At 33.3% G+C, this 25574-nt stretch overlaps 1 protein-coding gene across 1 annotated transcript in view; it reads right to left on the reverse strand.

The window, feature by feature from the left end:
• The window catches only part of LOC106672069, a 32600-nt gene that overhangs the window by 1550 nt on the left and 5476 nt on the right, over positions 1-25574 (reverse strand). The window contains exons 5-8 of the mRNA XM_024227581.1: positions 25096-25270; positions 23990-24352; positions 9187-9319; positions 8952-9128 (exon numbers count right to left, since the gene is read on the reverse strand). Of these exons, the coding sequence (XP_024083349.1) occupies positions 8952-9128; positions 9187-9319; positions 23990-24352; positions 25096-25270 (848 nt within the window). The remainder of the gene's footprint in view (positions 1-8951; positions 9129-9186; positions 9320-23989; positions 24353-25095; positions 25271-25574) is intronic.

The raw sequence follows: 25574 nt of genomic DNA on the forward strand, positions 1-25574 counted from the left end.
ACACGTCAGAAATTAACAAAAGAAATGTATTGGTATGATTTAATTAATGCGTATTTAATAATAAAAATACGTATAAACAAAAACAGCTGCGAAATTCATGGCTGCCATGTTGGTTACGCCCTAACGGATAGCAATGTGACTACATTTTCGTCCTAACATCTAACATTGGCCCTGGCCTGTTAGATCGAGCAATGTTAACTAGCCGATTCTTACAAGCCTATGTCATCATTTTTCCCGATCTAACAGGATCTAACAGAGTTAACATGGTTAACACCCCCTCATGTCTGAGTAACTTGACTTCTTCAAGAGAACTGCGGGATTCTGCAGCTGTAGTCTGATCGTTTCGGATTTGGTTTGCCCACTTTTGTCAGGTTGATCTGCCAGGCGAATTTCAATGGTGGATCTGTGTGATTGCCCCTTCCTGCTTATATCCTTGATGTCACGCACCGCCTGTCAGAGTACACTAGACACCAGAACTGACGGTGAGGAAAAGCAAAAATACGTTTGACAGATAAAACTAATGAGAATAGGAAGACCAAATTGATAGTAAACGATCAAACTACAAGTCAATTAAGGAACTATTTTTAGTTCATATAATTTTTTAAAAACATCACTACAAAAAGTTGGATTATATAAAATTTGAGAAGAAAATATATTTTTTAACCAAGCCTCAGTACATTATGATGATTGTTTTGTGGTATAGATAGAATTGATAGATAGAAAATTCTAGAGGCGTCAGTACGAATGAAATCTACGAAGGCCGAGTCAATGATCACAAGGTCGCTAACCACTTAGCTACGAAGGGGTTGCTGAATGTGATTTCATGGCGTGAGTAGCATGACCATGAATTTGTCCTATTTGTCCAGTGGTTCGTACCGGAAGTCTAAGATGGGATAGAATATTAATAGATTTGGGCGAGGAGATAATTGTAAATAGTTTAAGGTATCGGGTTTTGGCCATATCTAGGGATTGTCTAGGTCGATGTAAATTATATGGCTCTTGACCTAGAAGAGGGCTTTTAATATTAAACAAAGGGGTTTGGATAGGACTGAATATGATATAGGTCGAGTTCTTTGCTGTCGTGTAGAGGTTTAGTCCATAGTCACAGATGCAGATAGTGCAGTGTAAAGTTTTTAAAATGTGTTTCACAGCTTAGACAAGTGCGGTTTGCCTAGGGTAGTAATACTGTTGAGGAAGACTGATGGAATGTTTTTTTTAAATTAGGGTTAAAACTTTATCGTGAGATTGGTTTAGGTTGACGTTGCTTTTCCAAGGCTGTGGAGATGTTGTTGGAAAGAGCGGAAGTTCAGATCAGGGTAGGAAAAAGGATAGCGACGTCATCTGCGAATACAACAGTTATGCAATATAGGTGAAGGTCATCTCTGAATATAGTGAAAGGTACCAGTATACAACCTTGAAAAAGAACGTTGAAAGGATAAATAATAAGGTTAGGAACTTTGGGCTACATGAAAGTGACGACCACCAGTTTAATTAAACACATTTCTCTTGTCCGATAACTTCAAAATAGCTTTTAAAAATTATAAAACAATTCAAACACTTTTTTCCAAAGTTAAAGATCCCACACCAATAACAAATAAATCTGACGTAATCTACAAGATCAACTGTTTAAACTGTCCGGCAACTTACATCGGTCTTACATCCCAATATCTGGACAAGAGAGTAAAGCAACATATCTATGATGGCAAAAACCCAAGCAAAATCCACCATTTTGAACATCAACACAATTTCGACTTCAAAAATCCAAAAATATTACATACAGAACAAAACAAATATAAATGTAATTTCTTAGAAATGGTTTATATCAACAGAGATAAACACAGCATCAATTACAGAACAGATACATGTAAACTCAGTCGCAGCTAAGCCAATATCATTAATCAAATTCAATATAGATAACATACATATATCATCACATTACATTCCACACATCAAATATTTTTCACATAGTCTAATTTTTCAACAATTTAGCTTTCCTTTTCCTATTTATCCCTTTCTATATAATTCTGAAAGGATAACCTGGCCGAACCATACCTTTCACCTCAAAGAAGCCGACGCCTTATACAAAAATGTCTTTTCTATACCGACATCCTTCCCCACCCCTTCAAAATCCTACGTATATAAACACAAAATAGCAAAATCTCACTGGCACTCACAACACTACACGCAAGAATGACACAACTACACACAAGTCTAACACTTTGAGTGAGTAGAAATACTTTGATTGAATATAAAAAATATATTTTGCATCGTATAAATTCACTTTTTTCCACATCCTACATGTATTTGTTACATTTAAACAATGTTTGTAAATCCCAGGCCTTGAAGATGATCTCAATAAAGATCGAAACATTGGCACGATAAAGAAAATGTTTTTCTGAAACCTACATCACACCAGACCGCATCTCACTATTTCTAAATAAATATGTAGAAAATGTTCTTTTCAGCATCCACAAAAAAGTTACCACAATTTAATAAATTAATGCAAAGTAAACCTCCAGCGTAAAAACTAATAACCATATTTATTTAAAATATAATTTGACTAATAATATTACGCACAAAAAACCCAACAATGAAACGAAAATATATGCAAGGTAAAACAGATGATTATTCCAGTTTGTGAACCTTTTGAACCGCAGAATTAAGATTAAATTATTCTTGCTTATACAATTTAAAATTATTTATTTCCAACTGTTTCATTAAGGAAAAATTTATATAAATTTTACTGTAGACAATAATATCATTTTCAAAAGGCGAGGTTAATGTTTCGTAACTTGTTATCTAAGGAATTCAGCGTATTTTAACAATCTCCCTCCGTATTGACATAGATGAACTGTTAGAAAGACGTTTTATGTATTGAGATAAAGCTGCTAATCGATAAGTGACGATGAGAGTGGTTGGATAATTAATTTTCTGCTATGACTGTGTTGTATTGTATCCATTGATAATATACTTTTCCTTTAAAGCGCTTCGCAGAATATTTTAATGATGTAATATGTAATAATTTTTAAGTCAATTGTACTAACGAGCTAATTGTTTTTATTTTGATTATTTAGAGATCGTGAGATGTGGTCTGGTATTATTTAAATTTTATTTATTTAGATTTGAAATACTCTCAACACAACCACTGTTGCAAATTTACCCAAAACACACTTTGAGCACTGAAGATGATCTCGATAAAGATCGAAACGTTGACACGTTAAAGAAAATGTTTTTCTAAATCGACGTCACCCCAGACAACAGCTCACGATCTCTAAATAATCACTAATTAACGTTCACTAAATACACAAATCTTTTTATAATTAATTAATCTTTAATTAAGGTTTTGGTTGAGATAAAAAAATCAGTGTCACAAGCGAGATTCGAACCCACGACCTTTGACTAAATACTACTTGGGCTATCCTGACATCGATCCACTCGGACACTAACTTCCCATCTCAACCTCATCCTTTTGAATTTTCCCTCCTTTTTTAACTCAATCGAAACCTTAATTAAAGAATAATTAATTGAAAATAATTTATTTGGTCAAGCGGACCACAAAACCTAATAAATGTTTTTATAATATTGATTTACAGAAAGTTCAACTTGGAGCAGAGCTGGTTTATATTTAGCTGAATCTGATTGCGTGTCGGCTTTGTTAAGAGTAATAATTTTTTTTAATTGTAACAATTAAGTAATCAAATAATTTATCACAAAAGAATTAAGGAAAGCCTATCGGAAAATCTTTGAATACCTTTCCCGAATACGACGGAACATTTAGCAAATTATAATTTCAAGAGGATAATTTTAATATCTCAGTAACACAATGCAATAAATGCAATAGTCGCCTGAGAACCTAACTGTCATATTATTTTAAGCAATTCAAACGATATTCTTAAAACTAAATCTACAAAACAACGTATAGGATGAAAGTAAACACCTTTAAGGCCAATAACAGGTCCCATGGGTTCTGGATGTACAACTACAGACGAATTCACGATGGACCTAAGTGGAAAAGGCCATGTTAAACAAATTCAAAGTCAAAGTTGACAATAATAATTGTTCAATGTGTACAATTTTAAATAGCCTCCAGCTGAATAGTTAAAAATACACCAAAGTGAGAAAAATTTAAAATCAAAGTCATTAAAAATATTTTGAATTTGAAATTTTATTTTAGATATTCGACTAAACCTAAAGGTTATTATTGCTATTTATTTAGAAATCGTGAGGTGCGATCTGGTGTGATGTAGGTTTCAGAAAAACATTTTCTTTATCGTGCCAACGCTTCGATCCTTATTGAGATCATCTTCAGGGCTCAATAAGGATCGAAGCGTTGGCACGATAAAGAAAATGTTTTTCTGAAACCTACATCACACCAGACCGCATCTCACGATTTCTAAATAAATATCGATTAACGGTCACTAATCACCACACACGTTATTATTCCTTAAAAAATACGATAAAATCAGACAGTAAATCAAGTTTTGAAAAAATTCTCATGAAATTGGATCCGTGGCCAAAGCTAGTAAACTGTAAAATAATACACAGTGAATATATAAACTTATGATAATAATTAACTTAAACAAAACAAAATAATGTTATATAATTTGAGTTTAATATGAGAAATTTTTTTTTCAATTACACTTGTTTTTCTATCTATTTTCCAATATCAATACAATGATTTTAAAAAAACATTTGTCAAGTTTTTGACGTTTTATTTATATTAATGATGATCTAGGATTTTTGTTCTTTTGGAAAGATGTGTAACCCCAGAAAAAAGAGTTGGTGGAAAGAAGAAGAAACAGGTTATGTAAACGATATGTAAGCGGTAAAGAATGGTATGTAATATTGGGTTGTCCGGAAAATAATGCAGGATTTTAAGTTTTCATTAAAAAAAATCTATATAAAATATTCTGTTTACGTTTACAGGATTACTCATTNATTATTTTGATTAAAGAACATTGCTTTAAAGTAACTAGTTTCTTTTTTTTTGTTTAATACCAAAATCCTGCATTATTTTCCGGACAACCCAATATAAGGAAGGTGATGTGCGGGCGAATCATTTAGTCGTTTCTCAGATCTGTTTTCAAACTGCAAAAAGTTTTAAAAAGTAGTCCACCAAGCTCAAAGCATCACCTTTTGTTGGTGAATATTCTGTTTTTTCCTCAATGGGGCAGGGTATATGGTAGAACCTCCTTATGTCATTGTACAAGATCGCATTTAACAATCCGGTCAAAAATGTCTCTTCTATGTGTCGTCAAAGCATAGAAAGGCAAATGTTCAGTGCATACATCCTGTTACCAGTCATAAATTGACCTTACGAGGAACTTTTTTGAGCAGCTTTCGTGTCTTCCCAAGTTTCGAGGTAAGCAACAGTGAATGGTTTCATAGTTAACGTTGAACACTGGCAAACTTGGCAAAAAAATGGCACCTGACATTTTGACGCGAATCATGTTTAACTTTCCTCAATTCGTCGTGATTAAAAACAAAGTTTACAGACCGTGGTTCATCTTCGATTTCCACAATCCCGGAAGCAAACTTTTTGATCCACTTTTGGGCAGTGCGCTTATTTATTGTTTCATTGCCACTTCGTTTCAAATTTTAAGAGCTGCCTTGGTCGCCATAGTACTTGGCTAAAATCCATACCGTATGCATGTACGAATTCCAGCTTTTGAAGACACGATAAAGAAAATATTTTGTAATTTTTAAAGAGTTTGTACAAGACACTTCTTTTTATGAACTGTCGCATAAACCTCTCGTATTATTGATGTAAATACCTAATCCTCCTATGGATAAAGAAATGTTGATTATTGATATTAAAACAATAGCAACTGTAAACCCGCACGAATATTTCTGGTTACCTGGGAGCTTCTCTGCCCGTAACGACTCTTTGTTGATTTTCAATTTTCTGGATCTGCTAGATGTATCGGGTTAGCCCCTGTGTGCCCGAACAGCCCCGCAATATTGAAGGAGACGTTTATTGCAGTTGTCAAATATCATATCATTGAGTTTCATCTGAAATGAGATTCTGTGGTTGAGCAATATTGCAGTTTATGTGTGAAACAGTCCCGCCTCGGTTCTTAGACATCTGAGTTGAGAGCAACAACAAAATTTTTCTTCAATTAGTAGTGATGTTAACATTTGATTTTCCATCATTAGGTGATTCGCTAAGTTGACTTTAAAATTGATCGAAGACCTCATCGATTCATTTCTTCTGGGACGTTTGTTCAAGTGACTACAAGAACAGGCAGCGAGCTGCTTTGTTCAGTTAGTTGAAAAGTTTCACTGACTGATGTAGAACAAAAAGCTCACATACTCATTTCGGCGGGATGTCTTGCTTGGTCGATTGTTCTGAAGATAGCGCGCCCAACACAATTTACGTCTTCCGATTGTGCGAATTCGAAACATCACCATCAACACAAGCAGTTTTACCATTTTCAAACTGTACTTCGATTTGAATAAGGAACTTTGCATCGGGACAGCCCAACTTTATTGCAAGGCAAGGGGACAGTTTTGATCAGAACCACAACAGTGACGAGCAACAAAGAGTACACATGTGTACTAGGCTTAAGAGTTAATCGGGAACCGCGTCATTCGGGTTCGATTCCCATCATCGCCACTGGAATTTTCGCACCAATAGAATTTCTGAATTGTGTTTCTAAACTCTGGCTTAGCTAATGTAGAACATACATTGCCATTGTGAATAAAAATTTAAACTTTTAAAAAGTATATTTGTCAAACACGCGAGTAGAGAGGTATCACTTCTCGAGAACCACCCAGCAGTGGCAGTGTGGGGCAGACTTCAGCCTTATCCGTTCACCCTCCAGGAGCTATCAACAGCTAGGTCATTTCATCCCCAGACGTAATCAGTCTATAAATCCAAACCCATTTACTCATTCTTAATGCACACTTCTTACTAGCATACCAATCATTTAGCTAGGGTTGTGATTCGAAATTCATCCAACATCCTTTTTATCTATAATGTAAATAATCATTCAAATTGGGAGTTATTGTCTCAATATTCCACCAACGACCCTTTCACACGACACATTCACGCTAATAAAAAGAAATTGACTTTCTTTGACTGGGGTACGAACACTATCAGTACATTATACAGTGTGTGGTATTCAGTGACCGTTAGTCAATGATTATTTGGAGATCGTGAGATGCGTTCTGGTGTGCCGTAGGTTTTAGAAAAACATTTTTTTATCGTGCCAACGTTTCGATCCTAATTGAGATCATCTTCAGTCCTCAAAGTGTTTGTTTTCTGTGTAGATGTGTCATTATTGGGTGTCGTATTAGCACTCTCAACACAACACCCAATAATGACACATCTACACATAAAACAAACACTTTGGGCCCTGAAGATGGTCTCAATAAAGATCGAAACGTTGGCACGATAAAAAAATGTTTTTCTAAAACCTACATCACACCAGAACGCATCGATCTCCAAATAATCATTTATATAGTATAATAAACCTTGTTTCCTCCAATAATCGTATCAGGGGACTCAAATGATCGCTGCCTTGGTCAAGAAAAATTATCACAATGAGTGGCATATGTGGCTCGACATATGGTGCCAATATCGGGCTTTGACCCAAAAGTAAGTACAAAGTATATAAACTTTGCACGGTCTCTCCGTAATCGAGGATGGCACTCTCAACACAACACCCAATAATGACACATCTACACATAAAACAAACACTTTGTGCCCTGAAGATGATTTCAATAAAGATCGAAACGTTGGCACGATACGTTAGGCAACCTTCTTCTCCGCGCCAGATCCGCTAAGGGCAGTGCTTTTATATGTGAGAGATTCCATTCCACCGACGCTGCCACATTCGGTTAATCGTGTTCTTTATCGCAGTTTTAGCTACATAGGTCCTAAACCACCTCGTCCACCTTCTCGTTACCCTCCAGACATTTGTGTCCTGGTATCCAGATAACAACGACCAATATTTACATATATAATTAAGAGACGCACCCTCGTGGAACTAAGACAGGTTTGTGAAGATTCTTTGTTTTCTCATTATTATGATTTTTTTTCAAATAATTTCATTAATGCAGAAATTTAAGAATAAGATATTTAATGAGTTGATCAGGGCTAAGAAGAATTAATATTTACATTTCACGATTAAACAGATGTAAATAGTAAGTTGTATTCCATAAGTCTTATTATGAGAGTTAGAGGAGATCTACTCGCACAAAACTTCCTATATGGTAGATCAGATGATAGGCAAAAACGTTTGATGTGAAATATGAATAAAAAGGAAGTTATATATCAATTCATAGCAAAATGCTTCATATTAAAAGAATAAGAGTGAGATATTTTCCGGAGGTCAAATTGCAAGTAGGAAAATGTTTTAATATTTTTAGTAGTGAAGACCTCTCCAAATTGTACAAGTATAGACGGGTGTTAATAACTTGAATTTTATTTCTTGGTCATAAGCTAAGTTTTTTAACATCTTAAATAAACATTATAAAACTTAAGTTTTGCGCGTCTTTATAAGTACCTGAGAAAAGAAAATCTATATACTTATTTATAATCTGTTTTCTTAACGATGAATTTGTAATTTGCTACATTTAATTTCTTCTTCATCTGTTTTCAAATTTTATTATGTATTGTCTAAAAACTAATAATGAACCTCAAAATACAAAATAAAAAATATGGATAAAACAAGATTTTAATGATTCCTAACGAGATATAATTAAAATCATATTTTATTCTATTCTAGTCTATAGATAAACTAATACCAACACGAAGAAAGAATAATGAATTTCTGTATACAGTAAATTGTAAAGTTAAATCATAAAGTCGCTTACAGAAGAAAATAATAAGTAATTGTTAGGTTTTATATAATATACATATATGGTGTTATTTATGTGATAAATTGATGTTAACAATAATGTGTAAAAAATAATTAGTCTGATTGATAATTGGACAATTTACAAACCTTCGGAAAGATTGGCGAATAACGTTTTCATTTCAGTCTCAGACAGACTTTCCGCCAATTCTGATGAGTTATAAAATAGCGTCAGTGCGACAGTCAGCGATTTCAAATATGATACCTCCGACGTTATTATTTCGAATTTCGATTCTAGAAGTGCTTTTTCTTGACTGTTTAATATTTCTAAAAAAAATCAGTTTAAAATATTTGCATTACTGTGTTAAATGGTTGAATTACTCACTTAAAATGCCACAATCGATAACTGAAGGTATGTCGGCCCAACAGGTCCACGTGTAGGGTTCGGAGACAAGTCCTATTTCTTCGTAGACGTGCTCTTCCTCTTCGAAAGCGGCCCAAAACCTACCCATCACGTTCTGAAATCAAAATATCACGCTGTACACTGTGCAAGGGTTGTAAGAGTTGGACAAACGACTATTATCATGGTTTAACTCCCTCCAGGGTTTTTTTTCATAAATTATCTCTGCTTGTTTGAAATAACTACTTCTACATTTGGAAGCGTCACGTTTTAAACATATTTTTTAAATTTTAAATTGACTATTTCCTCATATAAAATTATAGTAGGTTGACGTTTGACTGTATCATAAGAAAATTCAAAGTTCTATAAAATTTAATATATAAGTGGATGGAAATACCGAATTTTGGGAGTTTAAATTTGCCAGGTTTTTACAAGTATTCAAACTTCACCTTTTCATGAAGTACTTTACCTCTTAAAAAAGAGACATTTTTATTTATGTTTGGTGAATTTAAAACTGTACCTTACTTTTTAGCAGTAATAAAGAAAAGTTTGATTGAAATGTTGTTCGTAATTGTGTCAACATGATTTTTATAAATTCAACTTTAGTAAATAAACCAAGTTATTAAATATTATTGGAAAAAGTTAATTACAACATTCATCAAAAGTACTACAAGAACAAATGAATCGAGAAGTTTAAACTTTTTTTTTTTAATAAAACCTTTTTGTTAAAGTGTAATTTGGAATTTTAAATTGTACTCATTGCAAGTGGTCTGTAAATATCTCAAATTTGGCTTTTGTAATATTGTCTAACTATAGAATATTTACACTGAGCATACAGGGTTACGTTCAATAATATTGAATGTCTTTTTAAAACTTACCATTCAACTTAATTAATTTAAAAAAGTCGATTAAGTTGAAAATCATTGTTGATAATGTTTAGACCAACCTACAATTAATAATTAAGTTGAACAGAATCGGAAGGAGGTCAACTGATGTCTATACTATTGTCTTACCAAACATTCAACGAATATTACGTCATCATCAGGGCCTATGTTTAAATAATAAAGTACTTTTAATGACTCAACGCTAGTCTATTTTTTTTTACATTAAATTTTATAAATTTATACGTGATGTTTAAAGAGTAATATTTAATACTGGCAATAGTGTTAGTAGCAACTAGAACATTAGACCTAATTAACGATTAATTAACGGGACAACTAATTAATTAGTCCTAATCTTCTAGTTGGCACTCATGTAACGCTATTGTCATTATTAAATATTTTTCCTTAAATATGTTTAAATTTATAAATACTCATTGTAAAAAAATATTAGATTAAACTTTAATTGCCTGTAGATGACATAAAATGTACTTTATCGTAACGTTAAATAGAATAATAGTTGAGTAAGCATTATTTTCACATTAATATTATTTTAAAGATATTTCTAATATCTGAAACAGGATATTTCACGTAGAGATTCAACTTTATTAACGAAGGAATATTTTTACCGCTATATTTCAAACCCAATTCAAAAAAATATTATTTTTTATGAATAACAAAATATTGAATATTTAATAAACGTTCATAAAAACATGTCTCCAACGTTAAATTATTTCCTGGTTAATACAAACGATTACACTTTTCAACTCAGAGGGGTCAGTGGCCGCAACGGTTAAGGCGTTGACACGGCGCTCACTGCAAGGAAAGGGTCCCTGGTTCGAATCCACTGGCATATTTACAAATAAGTTTTTTGTTTTCAAACACACAGCAACGCGAGGGTTGATACGAGCTCTGATGTTGCTAACCCTTGTTAAAAAATAAAACAAAAACCTTTAAACTCATTCTTTTTAAGTTGTCCCGTAAAACGACCAAATATTATCATTATTTTAGACAGTCATATTTATAATATTTCACATGTTTGTATTTCTAAACGGAATTTCCTGACCTCATATGCAATCGATTTTTTTTCTTTTTTTTATATATAAGTGCGGAATATTTTGTTTGCTCTATCTACTATTGATCAGTATCGGTAACGGGAAATGAAGTTCTTTATCATTTCTTATCGGTAAAATGTTCTGCCTTTCTTTACCCAAAAGAGATTTTTAAAAAATAAAATACTTATTTTATGAATGAAACGCATAAATTTTTAACTAAAACACTACTTACCGAATATTGATTTTTATCAGTAAAGATGTCTCTGAGCACGTTGGCCTCACCGTACCGGTATTAGGAGGGTGATGTGTTTCGGATTGCTGTTGGTGAATAAGAAGAATAGGCCGGGTGTTTGTCAGAAGTGACCATATTTGAAGTGTCTTTGGATTTACATCCGCGGATCGTCACTGAACTGAGTCAAGATGTTGTCCCCAGGATGGTAACGCGATGACTGAAACCATCGATGCAATACGTGCCGACGACGTCATAATATATTTATTTCAGCCTTGAACCTTTTCACGGCATCTCAATAAAAGGCCGTACTGGTGGGGAGGCAGGGGAGGACATTGTTTATTTAACGGAGGAAAGATCGGAAGATTTTATTCATGATCTGACTTTTATTCGGATCATAGCCGTTTTAAACCGAATTCCGCCTGGTTAAGTAACGTCAATATTCATGACTTGGAACTCTCTGTAATTTATTCCGTTTTAACTATTTTCCCTTGAACATTTTTTCTTTGTACAGTGACAGATAACAATTATTCAAGTGGCAAAGCATAAAATCGATGATATGATGATTGGCCAAGTTCGCGTAAAACTTATCCGGCTTTTAATCAGGAAACTTATTTGGTTCAAGTATTTGCTTAAAAAGAAAGTTTACGAAAGAAAAAGTAATGAAATTCCTAAACTGAGAAAAAAATTACATGATTTTAAGTTCGGTGCTGATTTAATTTATAGTAACAAAACAAAAACATTTTTGTTAATAATGATGGTTAAATATATTTATTAATGATAATTATGTACATGCATTGGCCTATTTTTGTAACCATTTGATCTGATATAGGTCAATAGACAAACAATAAAACCGTTAGTAATATCCAATTACCCCGAGGTGCGTGGAGGTAATTTATTAGCGTGAATGGTGAGACTTTTTTCCACAAACCTTGAGTAATATCAAGTAATCTGGGTGCAGTGGATAATTTATATAATTTATTATAAATAATTATATAATTTATTAGCGCGAATGGAGGGGATCATTCCCAACCCGAGGTATATGAAGTACGCGTGAATGAAGTCTGGTGTTAGAAAATAATTTATTAGCACGAATAGAGGGGTTATCACCAATAACCTGATGGAATATCGAATACGCTGGGACAGTGCGAAAGAATTATGGTGTGTGGAGGTCATTTTGAATAGTAAGACTACTTCCCACAAACCTTGAGGAAAATCAAGTAATCTGGAGTAATGTGAATATAATTCATTGGCGCGAATGGAGAGGAGCATCTTTAATTACCCCGAGGTATATCACGTACACTGAGGTAGCGTGAACGATGCTTGGTGTTTTAATATAATTTATTAGCAGGAATGGAGGAGCTTATCCCCAACTACCCCGAGGAACATCGAGCATTCGGTGTTAGTGAGAAAGATTTCTAGTGTGTGAATGTAATTTTTTAGCGCGAATGGAGGAGCTAATTATCCTAAGGAATATCCGAGATATCTGATGTGTGAATGCGTTTATTAGAGCGAATGGAGGAAGTCTTGTTCCCAATTACTCACAATATCGAGTACTTCTAAAGTAGTGGGAATAGTATCACGCTTTATCTTGTTTCTGTTTTATGTGTATTTTTGTTTGATATTGTACCCACAATTGACAGGTAAACAGATGGTGACAATAGGATAAAGAAAAGAGAGAGCCGGTTATTGTCATACCAAGAAAGGAAATCAGTCGGATTAAAACGCAAGAAAGACGGAAAAGGAAGTACAGAAATAGAGGGCTCGAGATGAATAACATAGTTTACATATCCAAAAAAATAAATAAATATCGTGAGTAAACACAAAGGTTCTGACCTTAAATAGATTGAACTTCGAACCCATGTATCGATGGTAGAGTGAACTTTAATTATTCCTGAACGTATTCAATAATTTAGAGTGTGCTTTTATACATTCAAAGACACAAAAAACTAGACACTCCTATATTTTTGTTTATTTTGAAATATGATATGTATTTTTATAAGAGTATAATACTAACTTTATAATAACTATATATTATTTGATACGTATAATGAAACATACTTTTTTTAATTTAAACGAAATTAAACATGTTGCAAAATTTATGAATTTCAATAAAAATTATTTAATTATGATTGTTTGAAAGAAAGTCCACCAAACACAACAAAATCATTTACTGGTAGATTAAAATTTAACTAAAAATCTATTACTAGTTTTGCTTTTGATAACTCGTATTACCTCCAACGACCAAAGACCAACGAAGTCTTCTAGACATCAAGTGAAAAGTAAGTTGGAGTCTAGCCCATGGCTCTATCATGCACTATAGGATTCGGGTCAGGAGAACGTGTTGACCGATTCATTGTGGTAATCTCCATCCACCAACTCTAGCTACATGCGGTCAAATATAATCATGCATTAACCTGAAGTTGTCCCCAATAAATGGAGCAAATGGGACATCAACTTCCAGAAGAACTTCCCCAATGCACCTTAGTATATGGACACGTAACTTTAATTTCTCCCCATACCATAACTGACTGTCTTTGAAAAGGCTATGGCCCACGAATGGGGCATGAAGCAAAGCGTCTCCACGTCATCTACACACTCGGCCCAGTCTAATAGTCACAAACCAAACCAGCACTCATTTGTGAAGGGAACAGCTACCCTTGTTCAAGTGAACAAGCTAGACGATGATTTGGGAATAGGTTTTTTTCTTCTTCTCGATGCCTCTCCAGTAGTAGATGGATATCTAGAGATTAGTCTATTATCACGAAATCTTCTTTTGACTGTTTTTGATCTGACCCTTACACTATAGAGTTGATTATCTACAAAACCATTAAATGACGTTTCCGTAGTGCTGTAAAAGCGTCTTTACATCGCGGTCGACCACTACCTTTTCGACATCCGGTAAGCCTAAATCGCTGTAGACTATCGTTGATGATAATGTGTCCGTCATTGGCCAAAGCAAATGACGAAATTGAACTGATTTTCTTTATTATTAATCTACAGGGTGTAAAAGTTTATAAAGGTAAACGACGAGTTATTGTTGTTGTATTTACGTTTTAAGTGAACTAATCATCTTTATATCTAGTTATTACGAAAAATAAACAAAAAATAAAAGTGTACGGCTTTTTCTTTGGATGTATATTAAAATAAGCAATACAAATATAACAGCAAGGAATAACACAAATCAATTAAAGACTGCAATCGGAGGAATTGTTGTAAATTCTGTAAGTTCTGTAACGATCGATTTTCACCTTAAATTATTTTTTTATATTAACAACATTCATCAACGGAAGCATCTTATTTAACTATTAGTACATGTTAATTTTTATCTAAATTTGTAAGCCTTAATTTTATCATGTTCCCCTATGAACAAATGATATGACTCATTTGTCCGATAAAATAACTAGCCCGGTTGAAATGATTTGAATCTTGCGAGGTCTAGAAGTTCAACGTGAAATGATGCAAATGAAATATTTTCGAGTGAATTCCGAAGAAATGTATCACAACGTGTAATTAAAAATATAATACAATTTTTGTCTCTTTTACACAGTATTTTTTGACAAGTTGTGCAATGTTTGCTGGATATTGCTTTGGATTAAATCTCGACTTAAATTATGATTTTTTTAATATATTCCACGCCACTCTAAATTCACCTAGGCAAAAAACACTCAAATGGTTGATTAATCGAAAAATGGCGTTCGTATGTAAATGAAAATATTGCATGCCGGTTGAGTTCAACTCGAAAGAAGGCGATTATCAAATTCTTACAGATTTGTTTATAAATAAAAACAACTAACGTCGTTAAATACACTTTTTTAAAATAAAAGAATGATTTTGTTTTTTGTAAAGTGGGACATTTTTCATGTTATTATCACACAGAATAAACATTGTTGTATTTGAACAGGTGCTGTCCCGAACAGGATGCCGCTGGGCGGATTTTTGCATTCCGAGTTATTCGGAACACAATTTTATTTTAGATACGTAATAATTTTTGTAATAAAAGATCGATATTTGGAGTAACACGAAAGTTGCATAAAATACGTTATTTTCATAGAATAATAAAAACGATAATGTTTTGGTCGCATAGATTCCTAAAATCGATATTCATTTTATTTCAGTTTTGTCTATATGTCGTGAAACTATTATTTACCACAACAATGGTCTCGACGTCACCGTGGTTCCGTTGGATTTCCAGTCAGTCGGTATCAATTTCGCGAATTACATCGCTCGCATTAAGAATCACAATAAGAGATGATTTCAGCAGTGTATTCGAGAATTTTATAGTATAAAATTATAATTAATTACTTAGCAGTTGAGTTGCTTTTCTCATTATATGGGAACGCGTACAGCAAAATCTGGACAATGATTATCCCCAATTGGTAAATGTGGAAGCTGTTGTGTGGTAATATTTTCGTGTAAAAGCAATATTTTTCTTCAAAACGTCCTAAATATATGTATTATCTCTCGGTCTCTCACTCTCTCTCTTTCTTTCAATCTATCAGCATATTGCCCTAAATCTTTCTCCTTCTCACTCTATATCTCCCTCTCTCTCACCCTCAGCTCTCCTTGTTCCACTTTTTCACTATGTCTATCTTTCTATCTCTCACTCTACCGGTTTATATCTCTCGCCCTCACACTCACTCATTCTCTCTCCTTCCCTCTCTCCAAAATTACTTTATCTCCCTCTCACTCACTCTCTCTATCTCTCCCTCTCTCTCTCTCTCTCTCTCTCTCTCTCTCTCTCTCTCTCTCTCTTTCTCTCTTTCTATCCCTCATTTCCAATTGGATCAAAATGGAAGACAACTCTGTATCTCTGTTTCATTTTTAGCTTTTTATTTCTTTCTATCTATCAGTCTATCTATCTACATCTTTCTCCTTTCCACTCACTTTCTCTCTCCCCCGATGATGATGATGATGATAATAACAATATATTTTATTTTACCTACAACTTAATGTGGATTTGATTCAACTGACGTAACATTTTAACAAATATACTATTTTTTGAGTATTCATAAAATATATTTTATGATAATTTTTGTTGATAATGTTGGATTGAACGACCACCAGAAGAGAGGGATAAATAGATAGTGAGAGAGAGAGAGAGAGAGAGAGTGAGAGAGAGAGAGAGTGAGAGAGAGAGGAAGAGAGAGAGAGAGAGAAAGAGAAAGGCAAAAGTTATGTTCATTAAAGTTTATGCTTGACTATCGCGTGAATTTTTTTTATTAAAAGAAAAATGTTCTTGTTATAAAATATTTATCCATTAAATTTGGTGCTGTATTAGTTGATTTGTCTAAATCTTAAAAAACATGAGTATATGTAATGTCGTAATTACTTTCCAAATAGCGTGTGCCTATTACATTTAAAGGTTTAAGTTTTTTATTTTTAAATAAGCCAAATATATATTTTATGTAAGGATCATCACATTAACTATGGCAAGTTGACTCGCATAAAACCTTACAGTGAGGAATTAAAAAGTCTAGGAAAACTATTGTTTTAAATAATTTTGTAACTTACTTTACGTTTCATCCCTGAAGCTATAAAAATGTTCATAATAATATGTAAAATAATCATTTAATATAGAAGGAGTAATGGAAACAAAAGTCAGTAATTTCCTTATAGCATTAAAATACTTAATTATAGGATCAGGCCATTTCACAATGAATGAAATGGCACTGGGTGAGGTACTTAAGTGATGATTTGAAAGAGATAACGTAGAATCTCCTATTCTCTGAGCTTTCTGACAAAAACAATTATCTATTAAGCAGAGCTAATTAACTTTTAATGATTTTTTTGATAACGGAGTGACGATAGTTTTAGACGCCAATAAAATGCTACATGGGTCATAAACTCTTGTAATACGCTTGACCTATTTATAAACCACATTTCATCAACCTATTCAATTTAAACAATAAGAAAAAAGCCATTATTTGTTTAAAAAAGAAAATTTACTTCCGGTATTAAAAGTAAAAAAAAAAGGAAAGAAAGAAAATCGAAATTGGTCTGTAGTTAATAAAATTAGGCGTTTTATTTATAGATTGGGAACTAAAATGCCAATAAAAAATTAATTAGCTCAATTAAATTTAAATCATTAAGAATGGTTAATAATTAATAATGATTAAGCAATGCAGAACAACATTGTGATAGAGTTATTTATTAGAGTAGGATTTTTGGTAAATAAAATTGTTTCAACGTTGAACCAAGACTGTTAAAATCAAGGCGTGGATGATTGTAAAGGGGTGGTTTCTTTGAAAATACATTTTAAATTTAAATTACATTTATAGTATTACCTTCGCAAGATAGACGAAAAAGGAGTCTGGCTTCTCTGTCTGGCGCATTGTCGATACTGTGGCTAGGAGAGGAAATTTGTCATGAAACGAGCGTAGTCGTCAGAATAAGATACATGATTAATTGCACTGGCCGATATAAGAGGCAGTAGAATTAATCTGTAACCACAGTTTTTCCCTTTTTATACACGTCACAGTGGCCTGGTTTCTAATTCAACGAGTATTTCCAAATTATGAATGACCATTGTAGTGATTTATCCGCTGAGATAACGACCCTTCGGTTAAATATTACGAGTTTATGACCCTTTTGTGAAACGGCAAAGATAATGCGTATATTTTTCAATTATAACTGTATTTTTATTGGAAATAAGGAAATAAATAACATAAATATTATGAAACATTTAAAAATGATTTTTGGTGACGTTTTCATTTTTTTAATCATGAGCAAAATCATTTTCAAGTTGTTGAAGGTCTCTCATTTATAAATTATTTGTTCTTGTTATGTCAAAACGAAATTTTATGGCCGGTGTTAGTTGTTGGAGAGCATGTTTTTAGTTTAAATTTGAAAAGCAGGCTGACCCAGTGATCAGTTCAACATAAATCATATTTCAATTAATTAATCTTTTTATGAATCGATCCGAAAAGGCCTCTGTTTGCTTTATACGTAAATACCGGTCAACAACGTAGGATTCGATCAGTTTTGAGAAGTTGGCCAAAACATTACATAAAAATATTAATTCATGGAAAGAAGTAATTTGGTCAATTAGACCACTAAAACATTACTGATTTCGTAAGTAAAAGAAGTATGACTTCACTAACAGCTCATATGTCGCCGAGAATCGAATCCTGAACGAGCATTTCAAAAAATGGCAGAAAGGAGAGAAAATTCGAAATGTTGTACGTTGAGATCGGGAGTTGGTGTCGAAGTGGATCGATGTCACGATACGTCAAGTGGTTAAAGCAGCGATATATTGAGCCGAAGGTCGTGGGTTCAAATCCCGCTCGTAACACTATCTTTTTCATTTTAGCCAAAACCTTACATAAAAAGAAAAATTAATTGAAAGAAGTAATTTGGTCAATTAGACCACTAAAACATAATGGATTTAATAAATTTATTATGTTCTTTTAAAGTAAGGGTATTATTTTTTTAAATACAACTTTTAATTTCTCAAAGTTAGGGAATGTTCACTAGTTTTCGTGGTCAAAGGTTTTTAGTTGAGATAAAATTAATTGAAAGATATTAATTGGTCAAGCGGACCACGAAAGCGAGTGAATTTAATAAATTAAAATGAAGTATACCTTCACTAAAGCTCTCCGTGGCCATTTCATTGTCGCCGAGAATCAAATTGATTACACGACATTTGAAAAACGTCGAAAAGGAGGGAAAATTCAAAAGGTTGGGTTGAGATGGGAGGTTAGTGTCCGTGTGGATCGAAGTCACGATAGCTCAAGTGGTAGAGCAGCGGCGTATCTAGCCGAAGATCGTGGGTTCGAATCCCGCTCGTGCCATTGACTTTTTTATCTCAACTAAAAACCTCAATTATTTGTAATTTGCTTGTACTATAACTGATTATATTTTCCTATTAAAGTCCGAGTGGATCGAAGTTACGATAGCTCAGGTGGTAGAGTAGCGGCGTATCTAGCCGAAGTTCGTGGTTCGAATCCTGTTCGCGACACTGACATTTTTATCTCAACTAAAAACCTTATGGAATGTCTTGCGTCAAACTCAAGCGTGGTTATTTATTTTCTGAAGAATGTTGTTATACATAATTATTAACTTAATTTACAATTATTATAGTTGAGCGTTTTAACCTTTTTATATTTTGGCACAAAAAAACGTTATTTTTATCTTTGTTAGTTGTTATAGTATTGCGATATTACTGTGTGCGGTCTGTGTGGTGATTATCCGGTAATTTGGTTGTTACCGATCAATTTGGTCGGACTTTGCTTTGTTGGTCTATTAGAAGCGTTTCGTCATTGAAAGACCTGCGGTATAAACTTTAATGAACTGGCATGGCATTTATCTTAGCACTGAGGAAGGCCTAACATAGGCCAAAAGATTGGAATTTGATAAAAATTTCTCCAATGACAGACCAAAACCCAGATTCTCTATCCAACCGATCTAAATCTGAAGCGTGATTTAAACAAAAACGAATGAAGTTAAAAACGATTCAATGTCACAAATCAATTTTCTCTCCGAACACAACTCAGCTCAAATATTATTAGCGATAAACTGATTTTGTTTCAAACCTATTTATGTGTATCTAATTTAAAAAAGTAGGACTATTAATTTCTTGTATATGAAAAAGACACTACATTCCAGCCAACTTCTCAAAACTCATCGAATCCTACACTGTTGACCGGTATTTACGAAGTAAGCAAACAGAGGCCTGTTCGGATCGATTAATGTTAGAATTTCACAAGGCAGTGTATTAAGCCCGCCCATACCTGCCTTTCACTAGCAATATACCAAACGATGTAAATGAAGAAGATGTTACGGTAACGTTAGCTGATGGTACGGCAATTATTTTAGTTGGAGGAAGCAATGCTTTATCGACTCGTCAATTCCATTCAATTCCATTTCCCGAACTTATAATTGGATAAAAAAAAAAAGAATAAAGCCGAGTAAAGAAAAATCATTTGGACTTCACTAACCGGAAACGTCAATACATGCCAATTTACCATCCTTGAAATTCCATACGCTAACAAAGCAAAATACCTTGTTATATAACTAGATGCAAGCTTGCGATGGAAAACACACGTCAAAAAAAGTAGTGAAAAGTTCACCCACGAATTCCGAAAATGTGTTAGTTAATGGGCTGAAGCACTCCTTTGTCATGAGACGATGACGATGAAATCCAGTGAAAGAAATTGTAGCAACGACAGTCAGAGACCTCATACTCCTTAGAAGAATGATCGACTCGACAGAGAGAACCAAGTAACTAGGAAAGTGCAACAACTCAGGAGGCTTCAGTGCTTAGGAAACATAAACCCCACATCCTAGACTTTTAACTTTAGCAATGAAAGTAGGCATTCACTTTATTAACCGGTCTTCAAGTCGATGTGCACTTCAGACATCCAATTGTTGCTCCTGCGAGATCAATCTTCAAATCAAACCAACAGTTCAGAATAGAGGAATGCTCAATGCACTCTGGTACGTCAGAAATGAAGTCCATCGTGCCTTCAAAATGGAAACATTAAAGGAAGCTATTTATATTTTAGACTACTATCAAAAGCTTACAGACACGTCAAAGTAGAAGTGGTCCACTTCTTCAATTTTGGAAATAGATGTTCATACTTGTTAATATATTTACTAATTAATAATAGTTTCAAATTCTCAAGGGTGTAAAATTATTCTTTGATAGCTGAAGTGTTTTCTTTCAAATGGGCTTTATCTCTGGTTTTTAATACAAAATTATAAAGAAAATTATATAAGAGTATTTTTTTTTTGTACAATATGAAAATTCAAAGGTCTAATCTTCCTACGAAAATATTGATTGATATCTCTTTCAAAGAGCTTCGTTTTCCAAATTTTATCGTACGAACATGAATCAGCAGATTCCACAAATTTTCTCCTAAACGATCCCTTATCCGAGAGATTATGAAACAATATAAAGACAGCAGATTTATTTATATAACAATTCATAAATAATAAAAACTTTCAATTAATTTTTCGTTTTATGAAAGGTCTTGGTTGAAATGAAAAAGTTAGTGTCGATGGATTCGAACCCACGCCCTTCGGCCTTCATTTCAACCAAAACCAATTAAAAAAATTATTGACAAAAGTAGACAACTCAACTGACAGGCGAAAGAATGGATTAATTAAGAATGTGTTTAAATATTAAAATGTGCATAAAAATATTGTTTCAGATTAAAGCTAGAAAAAGCTCGTTCAAATACCAAGGAAATCACTACAATTTCACTTACACTTTTTTGAAATTTAGTCTAAGTTTAAGTTGTTAACTTCTACTTTCTAAATTAACATAAATTATAGTTCATTAAGCATTACAAATATATTTTGCTATAACGATAACTAATAAATTTAAATATATGTACTGCTCATTTTTATTATTTATTCGCAATTCATTTCATCACTTTCTATTTAGGTATTCCTGGTATATTTTATTAAACTACCTTTCACTATATGTTTTGTATAGTACCAAATAGTGTTCTTTGCCGAGAGAGTCTAGATCTATTGTCCTTGGTCCTATCAAAATAGTCGAGTAATGTTTCAATATTTGTTAGATTATTGTTTACTAATGTAGATTCTTTACTCACAGTTTTGAATTTATTGCGTCGATTTGTAATTCTTCTCTATTATTTCGCTTCAGACAAACCTCAAAGAAGGGAAAATTATTGCAGGATTCGTACATACATACATTGGCCTAATTAGATTCTACTTAAATTAGTACACAATATAACTTATTGGAACAAAGTTCAACAAACACTACATAAAAACAAATGTAAGAGTGGATTCAATTTTATCATTTCAAAGATTAAGCCAAATTTCAAATAATTAAAAGCAGATTTATATCTTACAAAATCGGTTTTTATAATGAAAGAAAAAGATTTTTCTATACTTCTAATTTAAAAGTATAACTGAAAATAAACATTTTTCAAGAAAAAACGGAGTTTAATACCATAACATATTCATATACATTTTCACGTACATATTTCTCCCTCTCAAACTGAAATTGTTCCCCAACCTATCAGCAGGTGGAGAAAGAAAAAGTTAGATGAATTCCCGAATCGTTCGCATCTTTCCACTTCCACGAATGGAAAATATTCAAGGGGCAATAGCATCGTGAAAATACAAAGCGTTTTGAAGTATAGAAAGGGACTTTAAAGGTTTGATTACTCAGCAGATAAAGAAGCTTTTCTTTCGCCAAACTACAGCTGTCACAATTACTAAGTTCAAAACATTCCTTACAAATTTAGACCAATCAAATGTGACCGTTGATCAATAAGATTGGTTATGGTCAGCTAAAACATTTTCCCAAACGATTTTAGTTTTACTATATTAAAATGTGCAAAAGTTAAATGTAAACGTAAAAGTTAACGGGTGAGAGGGTAAGTGAAAAAATATTTTCTGGAAAATCTCGACTTCAAACTTTAAATGAAATAATCCCCGAAATAGAATTGACAGAAAGCCGGAATCATTAACCAGTTTTAAATGTAAGGTTTTGTTGAATATATAAACTTTTTTTCTCAATCAATAGCCTTCCCAGAATAAAACGATTCTATTAACCTATTTTTAAATCAACTCTTTACAGCTGCATCTTACAAAGAAACCGGTTTGCATTAATGAATACAAACTAAACCATTTGCCTCCTTTTTATTTGATTGAGAGGATGAAGTTGTACTTTATACTGAGCACGTCATCTTCCTTGGACAACGCGCCATCAATTTTTGACAATGGAAATTTATTTAATCGACGAATGGAGAAAAGCTGAATTACAAGAGTTTTGCGATGAAAAACTTGAAAATTAGCCTCACCAAAATTAATAACGATTAAACGATTTAAAAACAATAATAAAAAAAGATTCATTACTGTTAAACCTTAAAGTTAAAATAATTTGGATCAAAATAATATAGAACAAAAGAGAAACATAGATAGACAAGCAGACACATAGATAGAGATAGAGACAGTAAGATAGATAGAGAGAGATTGAGAGAGAGAAATAGATAGTGCTTGGGAGAGAAAAATTAAGAGAATTGCAATTTTTATCACGAACATGATCTCGCTTACAATTAACGAAAAAACCTTAAAAACCTTTCCACAAAACAAGAGAAAGAGCGAAATTGAGATAGGGAGAAGGGGAGAAAGGGAGATAAAAGTGAGGGATATAGATAGGTCAATGGATAGATAAATAAAGAGATAGATAGAGAAAGAGCTAGAGCAAGAAGAGAAAGAGATTGACATAAGAGAAGGAGAGACAAAAGGAAAAGAGAGAGAGAGAGAGAGAGAGAGAAAGAGAGAGAGAGAGAAATGGATAGATAGAGAAAGAGAGAGTGTGTGAGAGATAAAGAAATACAAAGAGAGAGAGTGAGAGAGAGAAAGAAAGAGCGAGAGAGAGACAGAGAGGGACGATATCGTATAACTCTTGCAAAAAACTGAAAACAATTACAAAAAACGAGTAAAGAGGGAAAGAGTGAAAAAGGAGAGGGGCGAGAAAGAGGGAGTGAATGGGGGAGAGCGTCAGAGAGAAGAGGAAGAAAGAATGAAAATGGAAAAAATGAATTTGCCGTTTTGAAAGTTCAGATTAAGAAGTGGAATTTCATCTTTGAATTACATTTATAAAAACATATTTCATGATATGGTAAAACAAATTTTCAACCCACCTCTCGAGGATAGATGAGCTGGTAAAGACGGCTTTTATCCCAAAAATCGCAGATAAGTTTGTTATCCCTATATGGCGGAGGTGTTAAGTCATAAAGCGGTACGAGTTCATATTCATGTAGGGCGTCGATTGCTTTTTTCATCGGCGAAAAATCCATCAGGTTCAGAGAGCTTTTCGTGGACGAGAATGTACCCATGAGAGACTCCTTGAGGGCGTCCACAGACGGCACGAAAAGGTTCTTATCCGATTTGCCCTTCCTCTGCAGTGAAGTGAGTTTTAATGAAAAATCGAGAATATTGTCAAGATCGGCGACATAATTGGGTCCATGGAGCGATGTCAGAACTTCATAACATCTATCCAATATCTGAAAATTTTATAAACATATCAGTATTAAAGGTTTTTCATTTATATCTTGTGGTGTATTTGTATTTTATAAATGTTCCTCTATTGTTTTTCATTCGAAACGACTGATATTTACAAGAGATGACTGCATTATTCAAATCATTAACAAATATTCTAAGAAGATAGTCGCGAAAGCGTAAAAAGTTTTCTAGCATTACGCACGAACAATTTCATGCGATTCGAACATAAACTATGCAACGTAGACCTACCCATCATGAATACGTTGCGGATAAAGCAGGGTGAAAGAAGGGTAGCCCAGGTAAATGTAAACCCGCGTCTCGCCATACATATATAATACATTTTCACCCTTGCCCTTGATCACTGTGCTGCATAAATTCATAACAGATCAGACTACAAAAGTGAAATTAGTTCCTTTTTTTTCAAACCCAGTACGTAGTTAAAAGTGATAAAAATTATTACGCTCGGTTTATTTTCTTTGTCTGATTTTAATCAGAATGTAAAGAAGCGTCTTGTGAAAAACTTTATTCGACATTACTATGCATTGAATGTATTACAAATAGCGCAGACATATTTTTACATCGAAAAATTTCATTTTTTTTACTTTTATTTACATCTATCGACATTTTTGATTCACGTTACGACCGAATTCTAATAAATTCGAAGAATAGTTTTATAGCCAACGACAGATAAAATTTTGCTTTTCTAAGCTGCAAAAATGTTGGTATTTTATGGGAAAATCAATACCCCAGATACGTTGTCTAAGGTCAGGCTTGCTCTTTCTGCCGTCTTCGCGTCGTCTTCTTCATCCACGATTCTCCTGAGGGAATTTCTAAGGCTGGCAAGCCTCTGGAGCGGACCCAGAGCTTTTTCGCAACTGGTCACAGCGCTGTAAACATGCGTGATATCGTGGTGGATCGACCTGTAAATCAAAAATTCAATGAAATCGCTAAATGTTGACTACAGACTAAGACATTTAAATCAATAATTCACTAATTTTTAAATTTCATTTGAAAATTAATAATAATTTTGCACGATGAAAATCACAGATTATGATCAGACAACGTCTATATTTAGTCGTTACACAAAATGTATTATCGTTCTCTTTCAAAAACACGTCGAAAACAAATCAATAAAGAAAAACCTTGGTTAAGTAATATCTGATATCAAATGTTTGAAATTGTGACTATAGCTACAAATGTAAGCGTGTTTTAGCCTGATTACGA

The sequence above is a fragment of the Cimex lectularius genome, unplaced genomic scaffold (assembly GCF_000648675.2).
Source record: "Cimex lectularius strain Harlan isolate CLEC.00 unplaced genomic scaffold, Clec_2.1 scaffold132, whole genome shotgun sequence".
Taxonomy (NCBI): domain Eukaryota; kingdom Metazoa; phylum Arthropoda; class Insecta; order Hemiptera; family Cimicidae; genus Cimex; species Cimex lectularius.